Source organism: Mobula birostris, chromosome 9, assembly GCF_030028105.1.
Source record: "Mobula birostris isolate sMobBir1 chromosome 9, sMobBir1.hap1, whole genome shotgun sequence".
Classification (NCBI taxonomy): Eukaryota; Metazoa; Chordata; class Chondrichthyes; order Myliobatiformes; family Myliobatidae; genus Mobula; species Mobula birostris.
The window spans coordinates 118270366-118289215 of record NC_092378.1 but is presented as its reverse complement, the minus strand read 5'-3'; the positions used below and the strand labels follow the sequence as shown (position 1 = coordinate 118289215).

General features: G+C 42.5%; 1 protein-coding gene across 1 annotated transcript in view; it reads right to left on the bottom strand.

The window, feature by feature from the left end:
- The window catches only part of mmd2a (monocyte to macrophage differentiation-associated 2a), a 114509-nt gene extending 96298 nt beyond the window's left edge, over positions 1 to 18211 (bottom strand). Inside the window, exons 1-2 of the mRNA XM_072268692.1 lie at positions 18034 to 18211; positions 17524 to 17786 (exon numbers count right to left, since the gene is read on the bottom strand). Of these exons, the coding sequence (XP_072124793.1) occupies positions 17524 to 17591 (68 nt within the window). The 5' untranslated portion in view covers positions 17592 to 17786; positions 18034 to 18211. The remainder of the gene's footprint in view (positions 1 to 17523; positions 17787 to 18033) is intronic.
- Between the last annotated feature and the right edge of the window lie 639 nt (positions 18212 to 18850).

Below are 18850 nucleotides of genomic sequence, written 5' to 3'. Positions count from 1 at the left end.
CACCTATTTTAGTGTAATTTCCAAATGTACTAACAACACCTTGTAGATCCTCATCCAAATCACTGATATAAAGTAACTTTCAAAGTTCAAATTAAACGTTATTGTCAAAGTACATATATGTCACCATATACAATCCTGAGATTCAGTTTCTTGTGAGCATACACAATATAACAAATAAATGCCAAATAACAATGGACTTAACTCCACGAGTCATGGGTCTCCAGTCTGAAAGACAACCTACTACCATCACCCTGTATTTCTTACCATCAAGCCAAGCTTTTCTTCTACCTGAGCTTTCAGTGTACATGTTACCAGCCTGGACTTACAATAGATGAACTTGCCATTTTGTTTAATTTGTATATGAGCTTGACACCATTTAATACCTTAAACATTTTCTCACATTGGCCCAAAAGCTTCTTTCAAAATGATCACTGAAAAATAACACACCAGTACATCTAAACAGTAACTGAAAGAACTAACTATCCAAGGAAAGATAGACTAGAATGGTCAATAGAATACAGAAACATCATTTATGCAGTTTTGAATTTTAGTTTGGGACAGAATCAAGAGCAAATTGCTCAATTGTGAAACTACTTGAAAAGCAGGTGAATGCAATGAAAAACACTTCAGGCAATTGTATGATTCAGCACTAGGCAACAAATATAAAGGCCAGTGCTGAAAAGTATTAATTGTCAGTTAACCACCCATACAGGGTGAATAACAGTACTTTCTGTATAAATAACCACAACTACCTATAACTCAGTGGTTTCATCTTCAAGGCATTTCCCCACATGCATCTCAATAAACCACATGCATATTGAGATCAGACACCAAAGTGTTAACTTAGTACAACCGTCATGATGTATAAACAATATATTTTTCCAATCCATCCTCAACCATTTCAGCAATTATCTCCCCTGAATGCTTGTTTAGTTCATACAACCACTGTAATTGGTAGGCTTGTCTTTCGCCTTTTGTGCCCTAACACAACATAGAAAACAGGAGCAAGAGTAGGCCACCTGGCCCTTCAAGTTTGCCTTGTCATTCGATATGATTATGACTCATCTGTCACAGGCCTCACCTTTTTTTTTTAACCATTCCATGCAGTCCTCAATTCCCCAATCTTTCTAAAACTTATCAACTTCCTCTTGGAATACATCCAGCGGTTTAGCCTCCACAACTCCCTGAAGTATAGAATTCAAGAGCTTCACAACCGGTTCAGAAGGAATCCTGACACCCCTCAGTTTTTAAATGACAATCACTTTTTCTTGTAACACACACAAAATGCTAGAGGAACTCAGCAGGCCAAGCAGCAACTATGGTAAAGAGTAGAGCTGACATTTCGGGCCGAGACTCTTCAGCAGGAAGGGCCCAAAATGTCAACTGTACTCTTTTCTACAGATGCTGCCTGGCCTGCTGAGTTCCTCCAGCATTTTATACGTGTTGCTTTAATTTCCAGCATCTCTTTCTCTTGTTTGTGTTTGCACCTTATCTTGTAACTATGTCTGCTTGTTTGACTCGCCTGATCGTGAAAACATCTAAATATCTACCCTTTAAAGCCCAGGATATTGGATATATTTCAACAAGATCACCTCTTATTTAAACTTGAAAGAATAGTGATCCAAAATTTTCTCCATTTCTGATAGGACACACTTCTCTTCCCAGGAATTAACTTCATTAATCTCTTCCAGACTGCCTCCTATATTTCCTGAACCCAATACTGCAGATGCAGTCTCAACAGCTTGTCCAATTATAACAATGCTTGTGTAATTTTAATTCCAAACCCTTAGCTATAAATATTGCCATTTCCCTTCTTAATTACATGTTACACTTGCATTCTAACCTTCGCGCATATTCCAACTCATTTGTAGTCGCTCTCCATTTACTGTATATAATAATCTACCTATTCATTTCATCTACCAAATCATGACCTTTCACTTTCCCACAATAAACTCCATTCACTGAGTTTTCACCCACTCTCAACTTTCTCTAGATTACACTACTTTTAAATTCAAAGTGCTTTTTGCTAGGTGATTCATCTCCTGATTATATATGTATCCATGCCCATGTGTGAGCAGTAGGTAGTTGTATCAGTTATGAGGATTCCAGTTAATTTTGGCGCATCAGGACCAGTACATTTTGGCCCAATTAAGTGTCTGCCCCAATTAGCTGAAGTGTCATGGGAATAGTAAAGAGGGTACAAAAGCTAAACTGTTTAATTAAATAACAAATTTTATATTTAAATGAAATACAGAACAAAGAACATTACCAGTACTATTACAGTACTATAAAATTGTGTATTAGTTCCTAATATTTCTCAACAGAGGAATTCATGCTGCCATGTTCCTTTGATAAAATCAGTGCAGACTCAGAGAGCAGATAGTGAACTGCCTTCATATAGTACAATTTTCGACAAGTACATCCTCCGAATTTTTACTTTCATTACAATATTCAAGATGATTGGCAATGCCTTCAAATTCTTCATAGTTCCTAACTTGTTGAAGTAGTGAAATCATTTCATTTTCACTCCCGGCCATTTCTGGCATCTCCAAGCCTGAATGCTTGAAAGCGCAGTGAGCAAAACAGTTTAGAATTGTCCTGGTATGTACATTGTGTGTATTTAGTGACTTGGATTGGATATATTCATCAGTAAGACCACATATAAGCTTAAAGCAGAACATGCAATCCAGAAACATACCCAAAATTAGAGGTTAATCACCAAGCCATCAATATGAACCAGTTGTTCAATCATGGGCAGGGATACCTACAACCAGGAGATGAATGAGCTAGCAGAAAGCACTCTAAAGTTAAGAATATATTCTAGTGAAATCTGGAGCAAGTTGTGGGAGTGGGCAAAAACTCAGTAATTGGAGTTTAATATAGGGAAGTGTAATGGTAGGAATCAATAGCCATGATAGCTAGGTCTTTATAATTGCCTAATTTTAGGATTTCCAGACTTATAATTTTCCATAATGACTGAAAGCACTGAGCTACATCATTTAGCAAGTTACTATACTAGTTCATTGAAAGGCACATGAGTCATTCAACATGTTTGCCAATATTACCTATGCACCTGGACTTATCTCTACTGACAAGATCATCCTCTTGCATTCACATATAACCACATTCCAAGCCTTTGCCCTTATTCTCAACTCTGACAAGATTATTTGCCCAAAATGTGTTCTCCATCTGTTTAATGCACAAACTAAAGAGATCCTATGTCTTATTTTACTTGCTGAGATTTCCAATATAAACAACCTGACAGATGATAGCTGGTTTGTACTGTCTTCTTCTTGAACAGTTACTAGGATTGCAATTATTATCCTTTCTGTTTCTCTCTTGTGCTCAATTCCATACCTTATACATGTCAAAAGTAATTATGAGCAAAACACACAGGGCACTGGAGGAACTCAGGTCGGGAGGGAACTGTAAGCTCAAAATACTGAACCAAGACACTTCCACAGGACAGAGGGAAATGAACGTTTGACGTTCCAGGCCAAGACCCCAGCAATGGTGAGCTCCCTGGATTCACCCTACACACAGTTGCACAGTTCTCAATAACTTGGCAACTTTTAATGGCTGTGATTCCTTCTTATTGCGGCCCCTCTGCACGATAACAGTATGTGCAAGTTCTTAATATGTAACAAGGCCAATCACAGAGATTGACAAAGGCAAGACATGAGAAGCTCAAAACAGTCATTTATTCCAGTGTTTCTGCATACGGTCTCTGAACTCATATTGCTACAGCCCAATTACTCACATGATGCAATCCTTAAGGGAGTGAGAGCTTTTACACCATAAGACCATTTCCTCTCAGTGCCAATCTCCTGCCTTCCCCCTCTATCCCTTCATGCCCTGACCAATCAAGAGTCTACCAACCTCTGCCTTAAGTATAAAGACTTGGCCTCCACAGTTGCCTGTGGCAAAGAATTCCAAAGATTCACCACTTTCTGTATAAAGAAAGTCCTCCTCATCTCTGATCTAAAAGGACGCCGCTTTATTTTGAAGCTGTGACCTCTGACCTTAGACACTCTCACCACAGGAAACATCCTTTCCATATCCACTCTGTCAAGGCCTTTCACCATTCAGTAGATTTCAATGAAGTCACCCCTCATTCTACTAAATTCCAGTGACTATAGGCCCAGAGCCATCAAAAGCTCTTCCTAAGACAAGTCGCTTAATCCTCAAATCATTTTCATGAAGTTCCTTTGAACCCTCTCCAGTTTCAGCACATCCTTTCTCAGATAAGGGACCCAAATCAGCACACAATACTCCAAGTGAGGCCTCAACAGTGCTTTATAAATACTCAACATTACATCCTTTCTTTTATATTCTAGTCCTCTTGAAATGAATGCTAACATTGCATTTGCCTTCCTCACCTCAGACTCAACCTGCCATTCAAACTTTACAGAAACTGTACAATTCCCAAGTCCCTTTGCACCTCAGTTTTTTGTATTTTCTCTCCATTTAGAAAATAGTCAACCCTTTCATTTCTTCTGTCAAAGTGCATGGCCATACACTTTCCCACACTATTCCATCTGCCACTTCTTTGCCCATTCTCCCAATATGTCTAAGTGCTTCTGTAGCCTCCCCATTTCCTCAAAATTATTTGCCCCTCCATTTACCTTTGTATCGTCTGCAAACTTTGCAACTAAGCCATCAATTCCATCATCTAAATCGTTGATATATTGTATAAAAGCAATCAGTCCCACACAGTCCCTGTGGAACACCACTAGTCACAGGCAGCCATCCAGAAAAGGCTCCCTTTATTCCCACTCTTTGCCTGCATTATCTGTGCTATAGCTTTTCCTGTGATACCATGGGCTCGTAGCTTGCTAAGCAGCTTTGTGTGTGGCACCTTGTCAAAGGCCTTCTGAAAATCCAAGTACACAACATCAACTGATTCTTCTTTGTCTTTCCTGCTTGTTATTTCTTCAAAGAATTCCAGCAGATTTGTCAAACAAGATTGTTCCAGGAGAAGACCTGCCGACTGCAGCCTATTTTATCATGGACCTCCAAGTACCCCGAACCACAACCTTAACAATTGACTCCAACATCTTCCCAAACACTGAGGTCAGACTAACTGGCCTATAATTGCCTTTCTTCTGCCTCTCTCCTGTCTTAAAAGAGTGAAGTGACATTTGCAATTTTGCAATCTTCCAGAACCATTCCAGAATCTAGTGATTCTTTAAAGATCATTACTAATGCTTCCACAATCTCTTCAGCCACCTCTTTCAGAACCCTGGAGTGTACATCATCTTGTCCAGGTTGACTTATCTACCTTCAGAACTTTCAGACTCCCAAGAATTTTCTCCAGTACTGTAATGATAACTCACACACTTCTTGACCCCTAGCACCTGGAACTTCCACCACACTGCTAGAGTACTTCATAGTGAAAACTGATGCAAAATACTTATTCTATATGTCTGTCATTTCATCTTCCATTACTGCCTCTCCAGCATCATTTTCCAATGGTCCAATATCCATTCTCACCTTTCTTTTACACTTTAGGTACCTGAAGAAACATTTGGTATGCTCTTTAATATTATTGCCTAGTTTACTTTCATATTCCACCTTTACCTTCTTAATGACTTTTTTTAGTTGCCCTTTGTTTGTATTTAAAAGCTTCCCAATCCCCTTACTTCCCACTAATTTTCACTCTATTATATAATGCCCTCTCTTTGGCTTTTATGTTGGCTTTGACTTCTCTTGTTAGCCATGGTTATGTCATCTTGCCTTCAGAATACTCCTTCTTCCTTGGGATATATATATCCTATGCCTTCCAAATTGCTTCCAGAAATTCCACCCATAGCTGCTCTGCTGTCATCTCTGCCAGTGTCCTTTTTCATTCAATTCTGGCCAACTCCTCTCTCATGCCTCTCTAATTCCCTTTAGTATACTGTAATACTGATACATCTGACTTCAGCTTCTCTTCAGGGTGAATTTGATCATATTATGATCATTTTCCCTTAAGGGTTCTTTTACCTTAAGCTCTCTAATCAATTCCAGTTCATTGCACAACACCAAATCCAGAATAGCTGATCCCCTAGTGGGCTCAACCACAAGCTGCTCTAAAAAGCTTTTAAACCAACAGGTAATGTTCACACCCTGCAATACATATGCTACACATGATTTGTTGCTGTTCAGATAAACTTGTCCCTTCAGCACCATTCCTGTTCCAAGCATATGTGAGATTTTATTTCTTTCAACCTTCAGTCTTTTGAAAAGGTGACCAGTAAAATTCCTGAAGGAGAATCAGGAAGTTTGTACTATGGAAACCCAACTCCACCATCTCCAGACCAGTTTATTATTGCCATAGTCATTTGAATATTAGTTCCTGTGGAACATACCATAAATTAAAATATTTTCAATTGTTGTTACACCTTGTGATTTCCATGAGGACAGTTGGACAGATATGCTTAGACAATAATAATTGTTCATGTGTCCTTCAGGAAGAAAATTATTTTTAAAATTGACCATCTAAAGAAAGATCAGTATTAGTTGACACTATGTATCTGTTCCACTGTGACTTGTGTGTACAGCTGTTCTATTTCTGGTAATTATCATATTATAACTATATGTAGTTCAGAGAGGTTTGTCAGTATTTAAGGCTACTACTTATGAACGTTATTGAGATGACAGAAAAATTATATCTATTTTACTTGTGACAAGAATACACATAGATTAAGATGTTAGCTGTCCTGTGGGATCAGCAGTTGGTCTGCCACCTGTCTTCAGGAGAGAGAGAGATAAGGAAAACAATGGAGCAGCATTTGGAGATGTGTAATGAAGGGGAAGGAGAGCTGTCAAGAGCGGCTCCCCCTTTGAACCCTGAACTGTTTGAAGTGATGGACAAGCGATACCCCAGCAGGGGGATAAAAAGGGACAGGTTCGCTAAGGCAGGACACACACACCTGAAAGCAAGACCCTGGAAGCGGTGCGTCTCTCACAAGTCGGTGGGAAGTACCAGGCCATAAACACACAGGGTGGAAAGGCACGATCGGTGGGAACCTGGTGTCTGTCCACCCTTGCCTGGGTGCCAGGTTCAGCGCAGGGAAACGATCGTATCTGGAAACGGAGGGGTCACGGTCGGTGACCTCAGATAACATCACAAAGGACTCGCCCGACAGCTGACTGCGAAGGTCTGTGTGTGGAAGCCTTGGATATTCATTCGTTTTTGCTCTCTCTCTCCTTCCTCCCCCCCCCCCCTCACTGTCCATCGCCACAGCAGCGATTACTGCGAACTGAACTGAACTAAATTGAACTGAACTTTGCATCACTTTGAAACTGGTCATTTACCCCTAGACAACGATAGAGCTTGATTGATCCTGTTATCTTAATTCGGTGTACATGTATGTTTATCATTGCTGAACTGTTGCATTCATTATCCTTTTGATTAGAGTACTGTGTTGCTTGTTTCTTTAATAAAACTTTCTTAGTTCTAGTAATCCAGACTCCAACTGAGTGATCCATTTCTGCTGGTTTGGCAACCCAGTTACGGGGTACGTAACATAAGTGGGGTTCTCGTCCGCGATTTTGAATGCTAAATTTGGGACAGAGTAAATTGATTGGGTCAAAATTCCCGAAAGAAAGAAAAGACAAACAGCAGAAATGGAGGCTGAGGAATTTATAAAGGCGCCGACCTTGGAGGCATTAGAGGATGCCAGGAAATCGGAATTGGTAGCTGTGGCCAAACGGTTGAATCTTGCTAAGGGGAAGTCGACAATGAGGAGAGAGGAGACACACAGAGCTATCGTAGAGCACTATGTATCTAAAGGTGTGTTTCCCCAAGGCGAGCTGGAGGTGGTGTCTATTGAAAAACCTGCTGGAGACGCGGTACAGGTGCAGCTTGAAAAACTGAGACTCGAGCACGAGTTCCGGGTACAGCAGTTAGAACACGAAGAAAAGCAGTTAGAAAGGCAGGAGAAAGAGAGAGAGTTAGAAAGGCAGGAGAGAGAGAGAGAGAGAGAGAGAGAGACAGCCGGAGCGAGAGGAGAAACAGAGGGAAAGGGAATTCGAGCTGGAGAAGTTAAAGATAAGGGCAGAGCAGGGGCCCGTGCCGAACCAAGGTGGAGGGTTCCGGGCGACCCAGGAGGTTAGGCTGGTTCCCCCATTTGACGATACCGACGTGGATCGGTAGTTTCTCCATTTCGAAAAAGTTGCTACCAGTCAGGACTGGCTGAGGGATAAGTGGGTCATTTTGCTTCAGAGTGTACTGAAAGGGAAAGCCCAAGAAGCTTACTCAGCTTTGTCCGCGGAAGATGCCCAGAGGTATGAGATGGTGAAAGAGGCCATCCTCAGGATTTATGAGTTGGTCCCGGAGACATACCAGCAGAGGTTCCGGAATGCGAGGAAGCAGTGGGACCGCACGTATTTGGAGTTTGCCCGTGAGATGCAGACATATTGTGAGCGTTGGTGCACCTCAAAGGGGGTAGAGGAGGATTATGACAGAATGCTACAGCTGATCCTGATTGAGCAGTTTAAAGGTTGTGTCCCTGAGGGTATGAGACCCTACCTAGATGAGAAAGAGGCAGCCACGTTAGCTGCAACTGCTAAGTGAGCGGATGAGTCTGCGTTGACGCATAAAATGAAGTTTGCCCCGAGTAAAGGCTACCAGAAGGATAGTCAGGACAGCGGGGAGAGTCGGCCGGAAAAGTCAGAAAGTAAGCCAGGGACTAGTGAGAAGGATAAGGTAGACCGGGAGCAGTCTGGTAGGAAGTCTCCTGGGGTCGTCTGTTATAATTGTGGGAAAGTCGGACACTTTGCGTCCAGGTGCTTTGCCTCAAAGAAGGAGATGGGAAAAGGAAAAACGGCGATTTTAACTGGCTGTATCGAGCTGGTAAACGAACCGCTAGGGAAGGACAGGTCTGCCAAAGTTCAGGAAGGGCGCGAGAAGTTTATCTCGGCCGGATTGGTGTCAGTGAAGGAGGGGTTAAAACCAGTTCCAGTGCGGATCTGGAGAGACACGGGAGCGTATCAGTCACTAATACTGAAGAGTGTATTAGAGTTTAGCTCAGAGATCAGGATTGGGGAGGTCAAGGTCAAAGGCGTTGGGGAAGGGACAGAGTCAGTCCCTTTGCACCAGATACACTTACAAAGCAACCTGGTCTCTGGACTAGTCATGATCGGGGTGAGGTCCGAATTACCGATGAAAGGCGCGGTAATGACGTCGCCGGAGGAATCGTGTTCCCAGTTGTGAGATTGACAGGTCAGCCTGCCAGCATTGAGGCCCCGCCCATGGACTCACAGGTTCATCACGGGACTGCGGTAGTGAATTTAGCTGAGACGTCTCTGCCAGCCTTGTACGAGACGTGGGTAGAAAGTGAAAAGAAGGAGTGTAGTGAGACAAGAGGTAGTAGGGAGCTGGGACAGACGTAGCATTAGCCAGGAAAGAATTTGTGCAGTCGCAGGAGCAAGACGAGGGGCTGATGGTTTTGGCAGAGACAGCTCTCTCTGACACAGGTTTAACAAGGGAACTAGTAGGCTATTGTGTGGAGGAGGAAGTGCTAAGGAAGAAAGGGAAACCAAGTACCGTACCCGCAGATGAGGAATGGGGGGTGGTGCAAAAGAGTTATGGGGATGAGGTTTTTAACCTGGCCCCCAATGTACCCCCCGGTGGACATTTTGCGGTGCTGGAGGGAACAGTTGGTGGAATCATGAAAGAGGTTTACCGGCTGCCCGGGGGAAGGATGTTATTGATTATGACCGACACGAACTGAGACGGTCACAGGCTTTTGATATGCTAACAAACCTAGTCGGTGTTAGCACGGAAATCAATGAAGCTAGGGTCCCCCCGATAAGAGAAAAAAACCATTTTGAAAAGATGAGTATGATATCGACCAGATGGGAGAAGTCTATTGTTTTGGCCAGGTCTGCTGATAAGGTCTCTCCCTTAATCCCCGAACAAAGCGACTCTTTAGGAGAAGTAATTAAATGACTCGCACCCGTGTGTTTGATTGTCCCGAGGCGATGCAAAGAACTGGGACGTTGGGTGGTGTCTGTTACAATAGGGCAGCCTAGCAAGCAACAATCATATGGAATGAGTAATTCAGTGACTAAAGGGCTGACGAACACAGAGGTGTGTATTGGCAATTTAATACAGCTATCTGAAGCCAGCTTGATAGTGAACCTTGAAAAAAATGAGTTCAGCCACACGAAGGTCACTTACCTGGGAATTGTGGTGACACAGGGGCAGCTGGCAGCGATGCAAGCTACAGTGCAGGCTATCGCTGACCTCCCAACCCCGACAGACAAGAGGGCCCTCAGAAGGCTCTTGGAGATGGTGGGGTACTGTAGGAAGTTTTGCAATAACTCCGCGGTCACTACCCCTCCCCCTCCTACTAAGCCCTTGTGAGAGAAAACTAAGTCGGAATGGGACGACCCTTGTTATTGTGGTCCGGGACAAAACCAAATGAGAGGTTACATTGATCACAAATCATCAGTGTTTTTGGCCACTATGAAGTTTGCTAAGTTGGAGCCTGGTCTAAGGGATTATTAATAACACATATAAAAAAACAGAAAACGTGATGGCTGACTGTCTGTCAGGTGTTGACAACATCAAACTCGCTGTATTAGCCAAATAGCTGATAAAGATGTATATTTGTGTGTGTATCAAATAATGTATTCACGTTTGTAATTTTTACCCCCCCGGTAAAAATCCTTAAAGGGGGGAAGTGTGACAAGAATACACATAGATTAAGATGTTAGCTGTCCTGTGGGATCAGCAGTTGGTCTGCCACCTGTCTTCAGGAGAGAGAGAGAGATAAGGAAAACAATGGAGCAGCATTTGGAGATGTGTAATGAAGGAACGGGAGACAGAGTAACAGAAGGAGGGAGCTGTCAAGAGCGGCTCCCCCTTTGAACCCTGAACTGTTTGAAGTGATGGACAGGCGATACCCCAGCAGGGGGATAAAAAGGGACAGGTTCGCTAAGGCAGGACACACACGACACCCGAGGTAACAAGACCCTGGAAGCGGTGCGTCTCTCACAAGTCGGTGGGAAGTACCGGGCCATAGACGCACAGGGTGGAAAGGCACGATCGGTGGGAACCTGGTGTGTGTCCACCCTTGCCTGGGTGCCAGGTTCAGCGCAGGGAAACGATCATATCTGGAAATGGAGGGGTCACAGTCGGTGACCTCAGATGACATCATAAAGGACTCGCCCGACAGCTGACTGCGAAGGTCTGTGTGTGGAAGCCTTGGATATTCATTCATTTTTGCTCTCTCTCTCCTTCAACCCCCCCCCCCCCCCCACTGTCCATCGCCACAGCAGCGATTACTGCGAACTGAACTGAACTAAATTGAACTGAACTTTGCATCACTTTGAAACTGGTCATTTACCCCTAGACAACGATAGAGCTTGATTGATCCTGTTATCTTAATTCGGTGTACATGTATGTTTATCATTGCTGAACTGTTGCATTCATTATCCTTTTGATTAGAGTACTGTGTTGCTTGTTTCTTTAATAAAACTTTCTTAGTTCTAGTAATCCAGACTCCAACTGAGTGATCCATTTCTGCTGGTTTGGCAACCCAGTTACGGGGTACGTAACATACTATACAAATATATTCCTACTTTTAGATTCTAAAATGACTGTCTGTCTGTCTAGGTACCATATCCGATGCGGACGTTGGTGACCATGGTTTTCCATATAGATCTATCCCTCGTTCTTTGGATGACTTCCATTTCCTTGATGTGTAGCCAACTGGCTAGACTTTTGATGTACATAAGCCGTGGTCTTCCTCTAGGTTTGCTCCCCTCGATCTTTCCAGAGAGCATGAGTTTTTCTAGTTTATCTTTCTGCATGATGCGTCCTAGGAATCTGAGTTGTCTTTCTCTTATTTTTGGTATGAGTGATCGAACTGCTTGGGCTCTTCTGAGAACTTCTTCATTTGGTGTGTGTGTGGTCCATGATATTTTTAACATTCTCCTGTACAACCATAATTCAGCTGCTTCTGGTCTCTTTTCCATTGCTGGGGAAATGGTCCAGCATTCACTTCCATAAGTCAGGATAGAATAAATGTAGCACTGCAGTATTCTGTTTTTAGTGTACATGCTCATCTTTCTGTCTGTTAATATGGTCTTCATTTTTTGGAAAGCTTCTTTCGCCATTGCTATTCTGTATTTGATATCTGTGTCACACCTGCAATCACTTGTTATTAGGCTGCCAAGATATCTGAATTTGATGTTTGTATTTGTTGATGTTTGTATTTCTGATCATGATCACACATTGTGGGATGTTTGTCTTTCTGGAGATGACCATGCTCTCTGTCTTCTTGGTGTTGACTGAGAGGCCTCTGCAATTACTTTCTGCTGCCACTATAGTGAGTTGTTCTTGAAGTTTTGTTTCTGAGTCAGCTATTAGTACGATGTCATCAGCATATCTGATGTTATTTATATTATGGCCTCCAATTGTGAATCCTTTGATGTCTTTAATACTCAAGATATTTTCACTATACAGGTTGAATAAGTCTGGCAAAAAAACCCAACCTGGGTATGAGGATAAACTACACCTGGCTGTGGAGCATTTGCTTTGGGTATGGAGATTACCATTAACCACAGCTACCTCCAGCTCACCCTTAGGCAAGGTGTAGCACCTGTTTGCCTCCCTCCCTATTTGGGTTACAGTGAAGCCATGGAATGCAGGTGGTGAATGAAGCAGAAGGCAAGTTGTGAGTAACAGAACCGATGGTCCCTGCTTCCCAGACGCTGAGCAGTAGATCCTTTTAACAGGACAATGGTCAGGGTCACCCGTCTTGTAAAGACACTGCATCGGAAGCAAGCAAAGGGAAGCTACTTCCTGTATTTTATCGCTAGTACAACCATGGTTAATACATACACAAATGTAAAAGACAACAGCGTAAATGGCAGCCCACTTCCAAATACTGCGGACACCTCGTTTGGTACGGGATATCATGTAAACGGACAGGTGAACCCAGATCGTTATACCACTACTGTCTGCAAGAACAAGAGACCACAAATTGGCACTTGGAATGTTTGAACCCTGCACCAAGCTGGTAAGCTAGAAAACGTGAAATTAGAAATGAAGAGGCAAGAAGGCAACATCCTAGGCCGAAGTGAAATAAGGTGGAAAGGCACTGGAGTATTCCAATCAGACAACTACAGGATGATATACTCTGGTGGAGTTAAACATGTTGCAGTCATCTTAGACAAAGAAACATCCAAGAGCCTGCTAGGATACTGGCATATCTCAGACAGAATGATGCTAATCAAACTAAAAGGACAACAAAACAACATCTCTACCATCCAAGTATATGCACCCACAATGGCAAGCTCAGAGGAAGAAACTGATGCCTTCTGCCACTCCCTAGACAAAGCACTAGAAGAACGCAAATCACAAGAAGCCATCATAGTCATGGGCGAATTCAATGCAAAAGTTGCTGAAGGAAGAGAAGACCATGTTGTTGGAGACCAGGGACTGGGAGAAAGAAATGAAAGAGGAGAAAAGCTTATAACATGGTGTAAAACAAACAACCAGATAATCACCAACACTTGGTCTAAACAACACCCAAGAAGGAAGTGGACATGGAGAAGCCCAGATGGGAACAACAAAAATCAAATTGACTACATAACAATCAATAACAGATTCAAAAACTCGATAACTCAATCTAAAAGCTACCCTGGAGCAGACTGTGGAAGCGACCACATACCAGTCATTGCAAAATGAAAATAAAGATGAGAAAATTAAAGAAACCAAAAAGATCAGAACCACTGGATTATCAACAACCACAAAACAACCCTCATCTGAAAACAGAATACACAATCAAGGTGAAAAACCGTTTTCAATTGCTAAAATGACCAGATAATGAAAATTATGACAAGTTGTTTCACTTTGTCCAGAACAAACGGCATTGCCATATTTGGTTCTGACTTGTGCTGAAACTCAAAATGATAAATGATTTTCCTTACTTTTAATTGGCCAAACACATTTTATTTATTTAATGATACAGTGCAGAGTAGGCCCTTCTGGCCCTTTGAGCCACACTGCCCCAGCAACCCCCGACAAACCTAATTAACCCTCACCTAATCATGGGACAATTTATAATGATCAATTAACCAACCCGGTACATCTTTGGACTGTGGGAGGAAACCGGAGGACCAGGAAAAAAAAACACGCATTCCACAGGAAGGTCATACAGAGTCTCCTTATGGAATGCCACTGGAATTGAACTCCAGATCACCCCAAGCTGTAATGGCATCACCCTAAACGCTACGTTACTATGGTACCGTATAAAGGGGATAAGGAGACATTGAAGGGATAAGTTTAGGAATGCTGCCCTTGCCAGCACGGACTATTTACTGACAAATAATTCCACATTTGAGAAACATGCTCCCAGGAATCTTTCCGTATCAGACAAGGTAAGATTCACATTTTCATGAAAGAAAATTGCGACAAGTCCCTTTTCAGTGGCTTGACCTTATAAACCGAGATGACACTGCAACACACTACAGAAGGAATGTGGTACTGAAGGAGTTGCAACATTTTGGATGTGACATTAAATGTCTGCTCTCTCAGATGGAGGAACTAAATGACTGGAGAGTAGCATAGCAGTATTTAGAAGGGATATTCCAAGGGATCATCCAGCAAGGTCATATGGGTAGAAATTACAAAAAAAATGACACCCACTGATGGGATTACATTACAGGCTCCCCAAAAGGCAGTGGGAAATAGAGGAGCGTATACACTTAGTACCTCCTGTCCCTAATCAAGTGGCCACTGATAGTATGCTCATGGTCTTCTGCTTCTGTAGCCCATCCACTTCAGGTACGAAGTGCTGTGCGTTCAGAGATGCTCTTCGGCATACCATCGTTGTCACGCACGATTATTTGACTGACCTTCACCATTTTGTCATCCTGAACCAGTCTGGCCATTCTCCTCTGAGCTCTCTTTTGGTCATTTGTCAGTCTTTGTTTATGTCAATTTTTTTTAATAAATTCTATTGTGTTTCCTTATTTTACCTGTTAATGACTGCAAGGAAATGAATATCAGGGTGGTATAGGGTATACTGTATACTTTGATAATAAATTTTGAACATTGGTCAAATTCCAGAAGACTAGAAGGTGGCCAATGTCATTCCATTATTTAAGAAGGGATGCAAGGGCATACACACTAGAGAACTACAGGCCAATCAGCCTGACATCAGTGATGGGGAAGCTACAGGCAGGGAATTCTGACGGACAGGAACTATGAGCACTTGGATAAACAGTGTCTGATTTGAATAGTCAGCATGGCTTGGTGTGGAGAAAATTGTGTTTGATGAATCTTGTAGATATTTTTGAAGAAAACCAAAAGATATCTGAGGATAGGGCAGTGAATGATGTCTATTTGGACTTTAATAATGCTTTGAACAAGATTCTGCATGGTAGGCTTGTCAGGAAGATTAGGTCCCATGGAATCCAGAGCTGGTTAGGTAGATTCAAAACTGGCTTGGGGATAGGAAGCAGAGGGTGGGGGTTGAAGGTTGTTTCTTGGAATGGAGACTGGAAACTAGTGGTGTGCTGCAAGGGTTAATGCTGTGACTTATTATGTAAATTATGTAAATGATTTGGATGCAAATATACAAGGCTTGCACAGTAAGTTTGTGGATGACAGGAAATTAGGTGTTGTTGATAGCGAAGAAAGTTGCTGCAGGTTTCAGGGGAATCTTGATCATTTAGGGAAGTGGACCAAGGAGTGGCAAATGCATTTCAATACAGATAACTGAGGTGAAGAGTTTTGGAAAGTCAGAGCAGGGTAGGACTTATACTTTTAATGGTAGGACACGAGGGAGTCTAATGGTACAGGCAGACGGAAGAGTACAAGTCCATGGCATATTGAAAGCAGCATCACAGGTAGCCAGAGTCCATGGCATGTTGAAAGCAGCATCACAGGTAGGCAGGGTAGTGGCAAAGTTGGTTAGCATGCTGGCCTTCACCAGTCAAGGCACTAAGAGTTGGGACATTACGTTGCAATTGCACAAGTCCCTGGTGAGGCCACACTTGAAGTACTATGTACATTCTTGGTCTCCAAGAGGTGTGGTTACACTGAAAAGAATGCAGAAAAGATTTACAAGGATGTCGGAGAAGTTGTCCAGACTAGGTCTTTATTTCTTGGAATATAGGGCTATGGGGGAGGGGGGACTCACTTTATAGAACACTTGCAGAAGTGTCTAAAATTATGAGAGGCATAGATATGGTGGGCGGTAGCAGGGTAGGGAATCCAAAACCTGAGTGCACAGATTGAGGGTGAGAAGTGAAAGACTCATGAGGAATCTACGGGACAACTTTTTCACTCAGGGAGTGGTGAGTATATGGAATGAGCTGCCAGAGGAAGCGGTTGAAACTGATACAACAGTATTATTTAAGAAGCAGATAGATGGGTACATAGAGTGGCAGAGATATGGGCTGAATGCAGGAAATTGGGAGCAGCTGGGTGGGCACCATAGTTGGCACGGTCCGGTTGGCTCAATACAAAGGGTCTGTACAGCTAAAATTGGCTCACTGCTGGAAGGCAGAGGATGCCAAAGTTTTCAACGGGTACTGATCAACTGGGAAAGTGTGCAACAGATTTTAACTCAAGACAGCTGTAAAATGATGCATTTGGGGGCATTAAATCAGGGCAGGACTTACACAGTGAATGCCAGGGACCTGGGTAGTATTGTTGAACAGAACAACCTGGTGTCTTTGAGAATGGCCACAGAGCTAGACAGAACTGTGAAGACTGAGTATGACATGCTTGCTTTCAACAGCCAAGGCAAGGAGTACAAGAATTGGGAGCATCGTGTTACAGCTCTACAAAATGTTAGAACAGATTTAGAGCAGTGTATGCAATTCCCGTTGCCATTGCACACAGAGAAAATAATTTGAGCTAGATAAAGTGCAGCAAAGATTTACAATGGCTTGAGTTATAAGGAAAGGTTGAATTAGCTGCATCTGTTATCCCTGGAGCAAAGAAGCTGAGAAGTGATTTGAGGTAAAGATAGGGTAGATATTTACTTCCCATGGTAGCAGCATCCAAAGTTAAGGTATAGGTTTAAGGTAAAAGAGAGGAGGCTGAAAGGGGATCTGAGGGAGAAACTTTTCACACAAATTGTTGGAATCTGGAATAAGCTGCCAGAGGGACTGGTGGAGACAAGAACAGTAACAACATTTAAAGGACATTTGGGCAGTATTTGAATGAGCAGGGAATAGAGGGTTATGAAGTTGATAGTTGATACAGGCAGGTGGGATTAGTATAAATGTGTATGACGGCCAGCATTGACACGGCTTGCCTAAGGAACCGATTCTACGTACAAACTCTATCATTCCATGTAATTTGGATGTGACTTGTTAAAATAATGGAGGAAAAATATCCTATGTTGGAAAACGGAATGGTACAGAAAAGCCTTCGATTCGCAAACGTGTAAATAATGGAATTGCTGCGAGTCCTAATTTAAATAGAAACTGTACACAAGTGGACATTGTTATTCGGTGCGTGCATTCATTTTTTAAAAAATTAACATATTTACATTAAGGTAATCTTACCTTGCAAACTTGGTCTTGCGAAAATTCATCATTTTGAAGATGGAAAGGATTTTCCGCGCGAGCAGCATCGGTGGTCTCTGCCAGCTATCCCTTGTCTAACATACCTGCTCAGAGAGGGATGAAGGAAGACCCGGGCTGTCTGCTCCACCGCACCCACGTTCGGGAGCTCAACGCCGGCTCTTGACTTCAGAGCCCGCCGCTTCTTCCCACCTCCAGTTCACCGCTCTCTGGCATCTCGTCGGGAACTTCAACCCTTGCTGATCCTGCAAATTAGAACAGTTTTGAGAAATGCTGTCGGAGCGATGAAAATAACCATCTCCTCTGATTCGGATAACTGCTCAAGATGGTCAGCGCCCGAAGCATCGCCTTTGTGTCAAAGCTGGGGATGAATATTTTAAAAGTAACCAAATGACTTTCAGCAACAACATTGCAAGGCTACCCAGAAAATGCTGCATTCATTCAAATGCAAATGTATTTTCGTGCAAGTCTCCCAGAATTTCACACACTTACCAATTACAACTGAAAGTAAAACGGTAACAAATGCAACAGTTTTCCGGGATATGTGCAGGGAAATCGGTGACTGTGGACACAAAGGGTTTCAGTTGCGCTTTGTTTTTGCTTACATCTTTCATGAGAAGCTTCTTGCTGCTTGTTCCAAGGGAGAAATTGCTCGCAGCAGAAATCAGCACATTTCTCCACAATTCAATGTTGATCCGGAAGTCTTGTATGTATCTCAACCCTGCGGGGACAACATTTCTTCCTGTGCATTTACTATAAATGGGTCTCTTTAAATAACAGTTATTCGAACAGAAACGCAGTGGCGGGGTACAGAATAGAACACATGTAATCTGTTAGTTAAAGCGGCAATGCCTGGCCGGCCGACAGATTCATGGCTGTTCCTTTTCTTGAAATTCTTTTCGTTTCCTTCCTCTTAAATAAACAAGAGGCAAATGACATAAATTTATTAAGGTCTTTGCTTGTAAATTATTCCCGGTTCTTTAGCAAGTTAATTTAAATACGTAATTATTGCTGAACCCAATTCTTGATGTCCTTTTAAACTAAAATGCTTGGATTTTTCCTACTTTTTCTGTAAGAACTGCTGATTGTTGGGGTAGGTTATATCAGACCAAGAATCAATAAAACATCCTTAATTGATGGATTTTCCAAGAAAAATATATCACAATACATCCTATTTTATATGTGCAATTAAACATATTTGTATGCAGGATTTGAATTGTGAGCCCACTGGATGTCTCCATATTTTCTGTTTTTATTTCAGATTTTTAGCATCTGCAGTCTTTTGATTTCCATTAACTTTTGAGCAGCA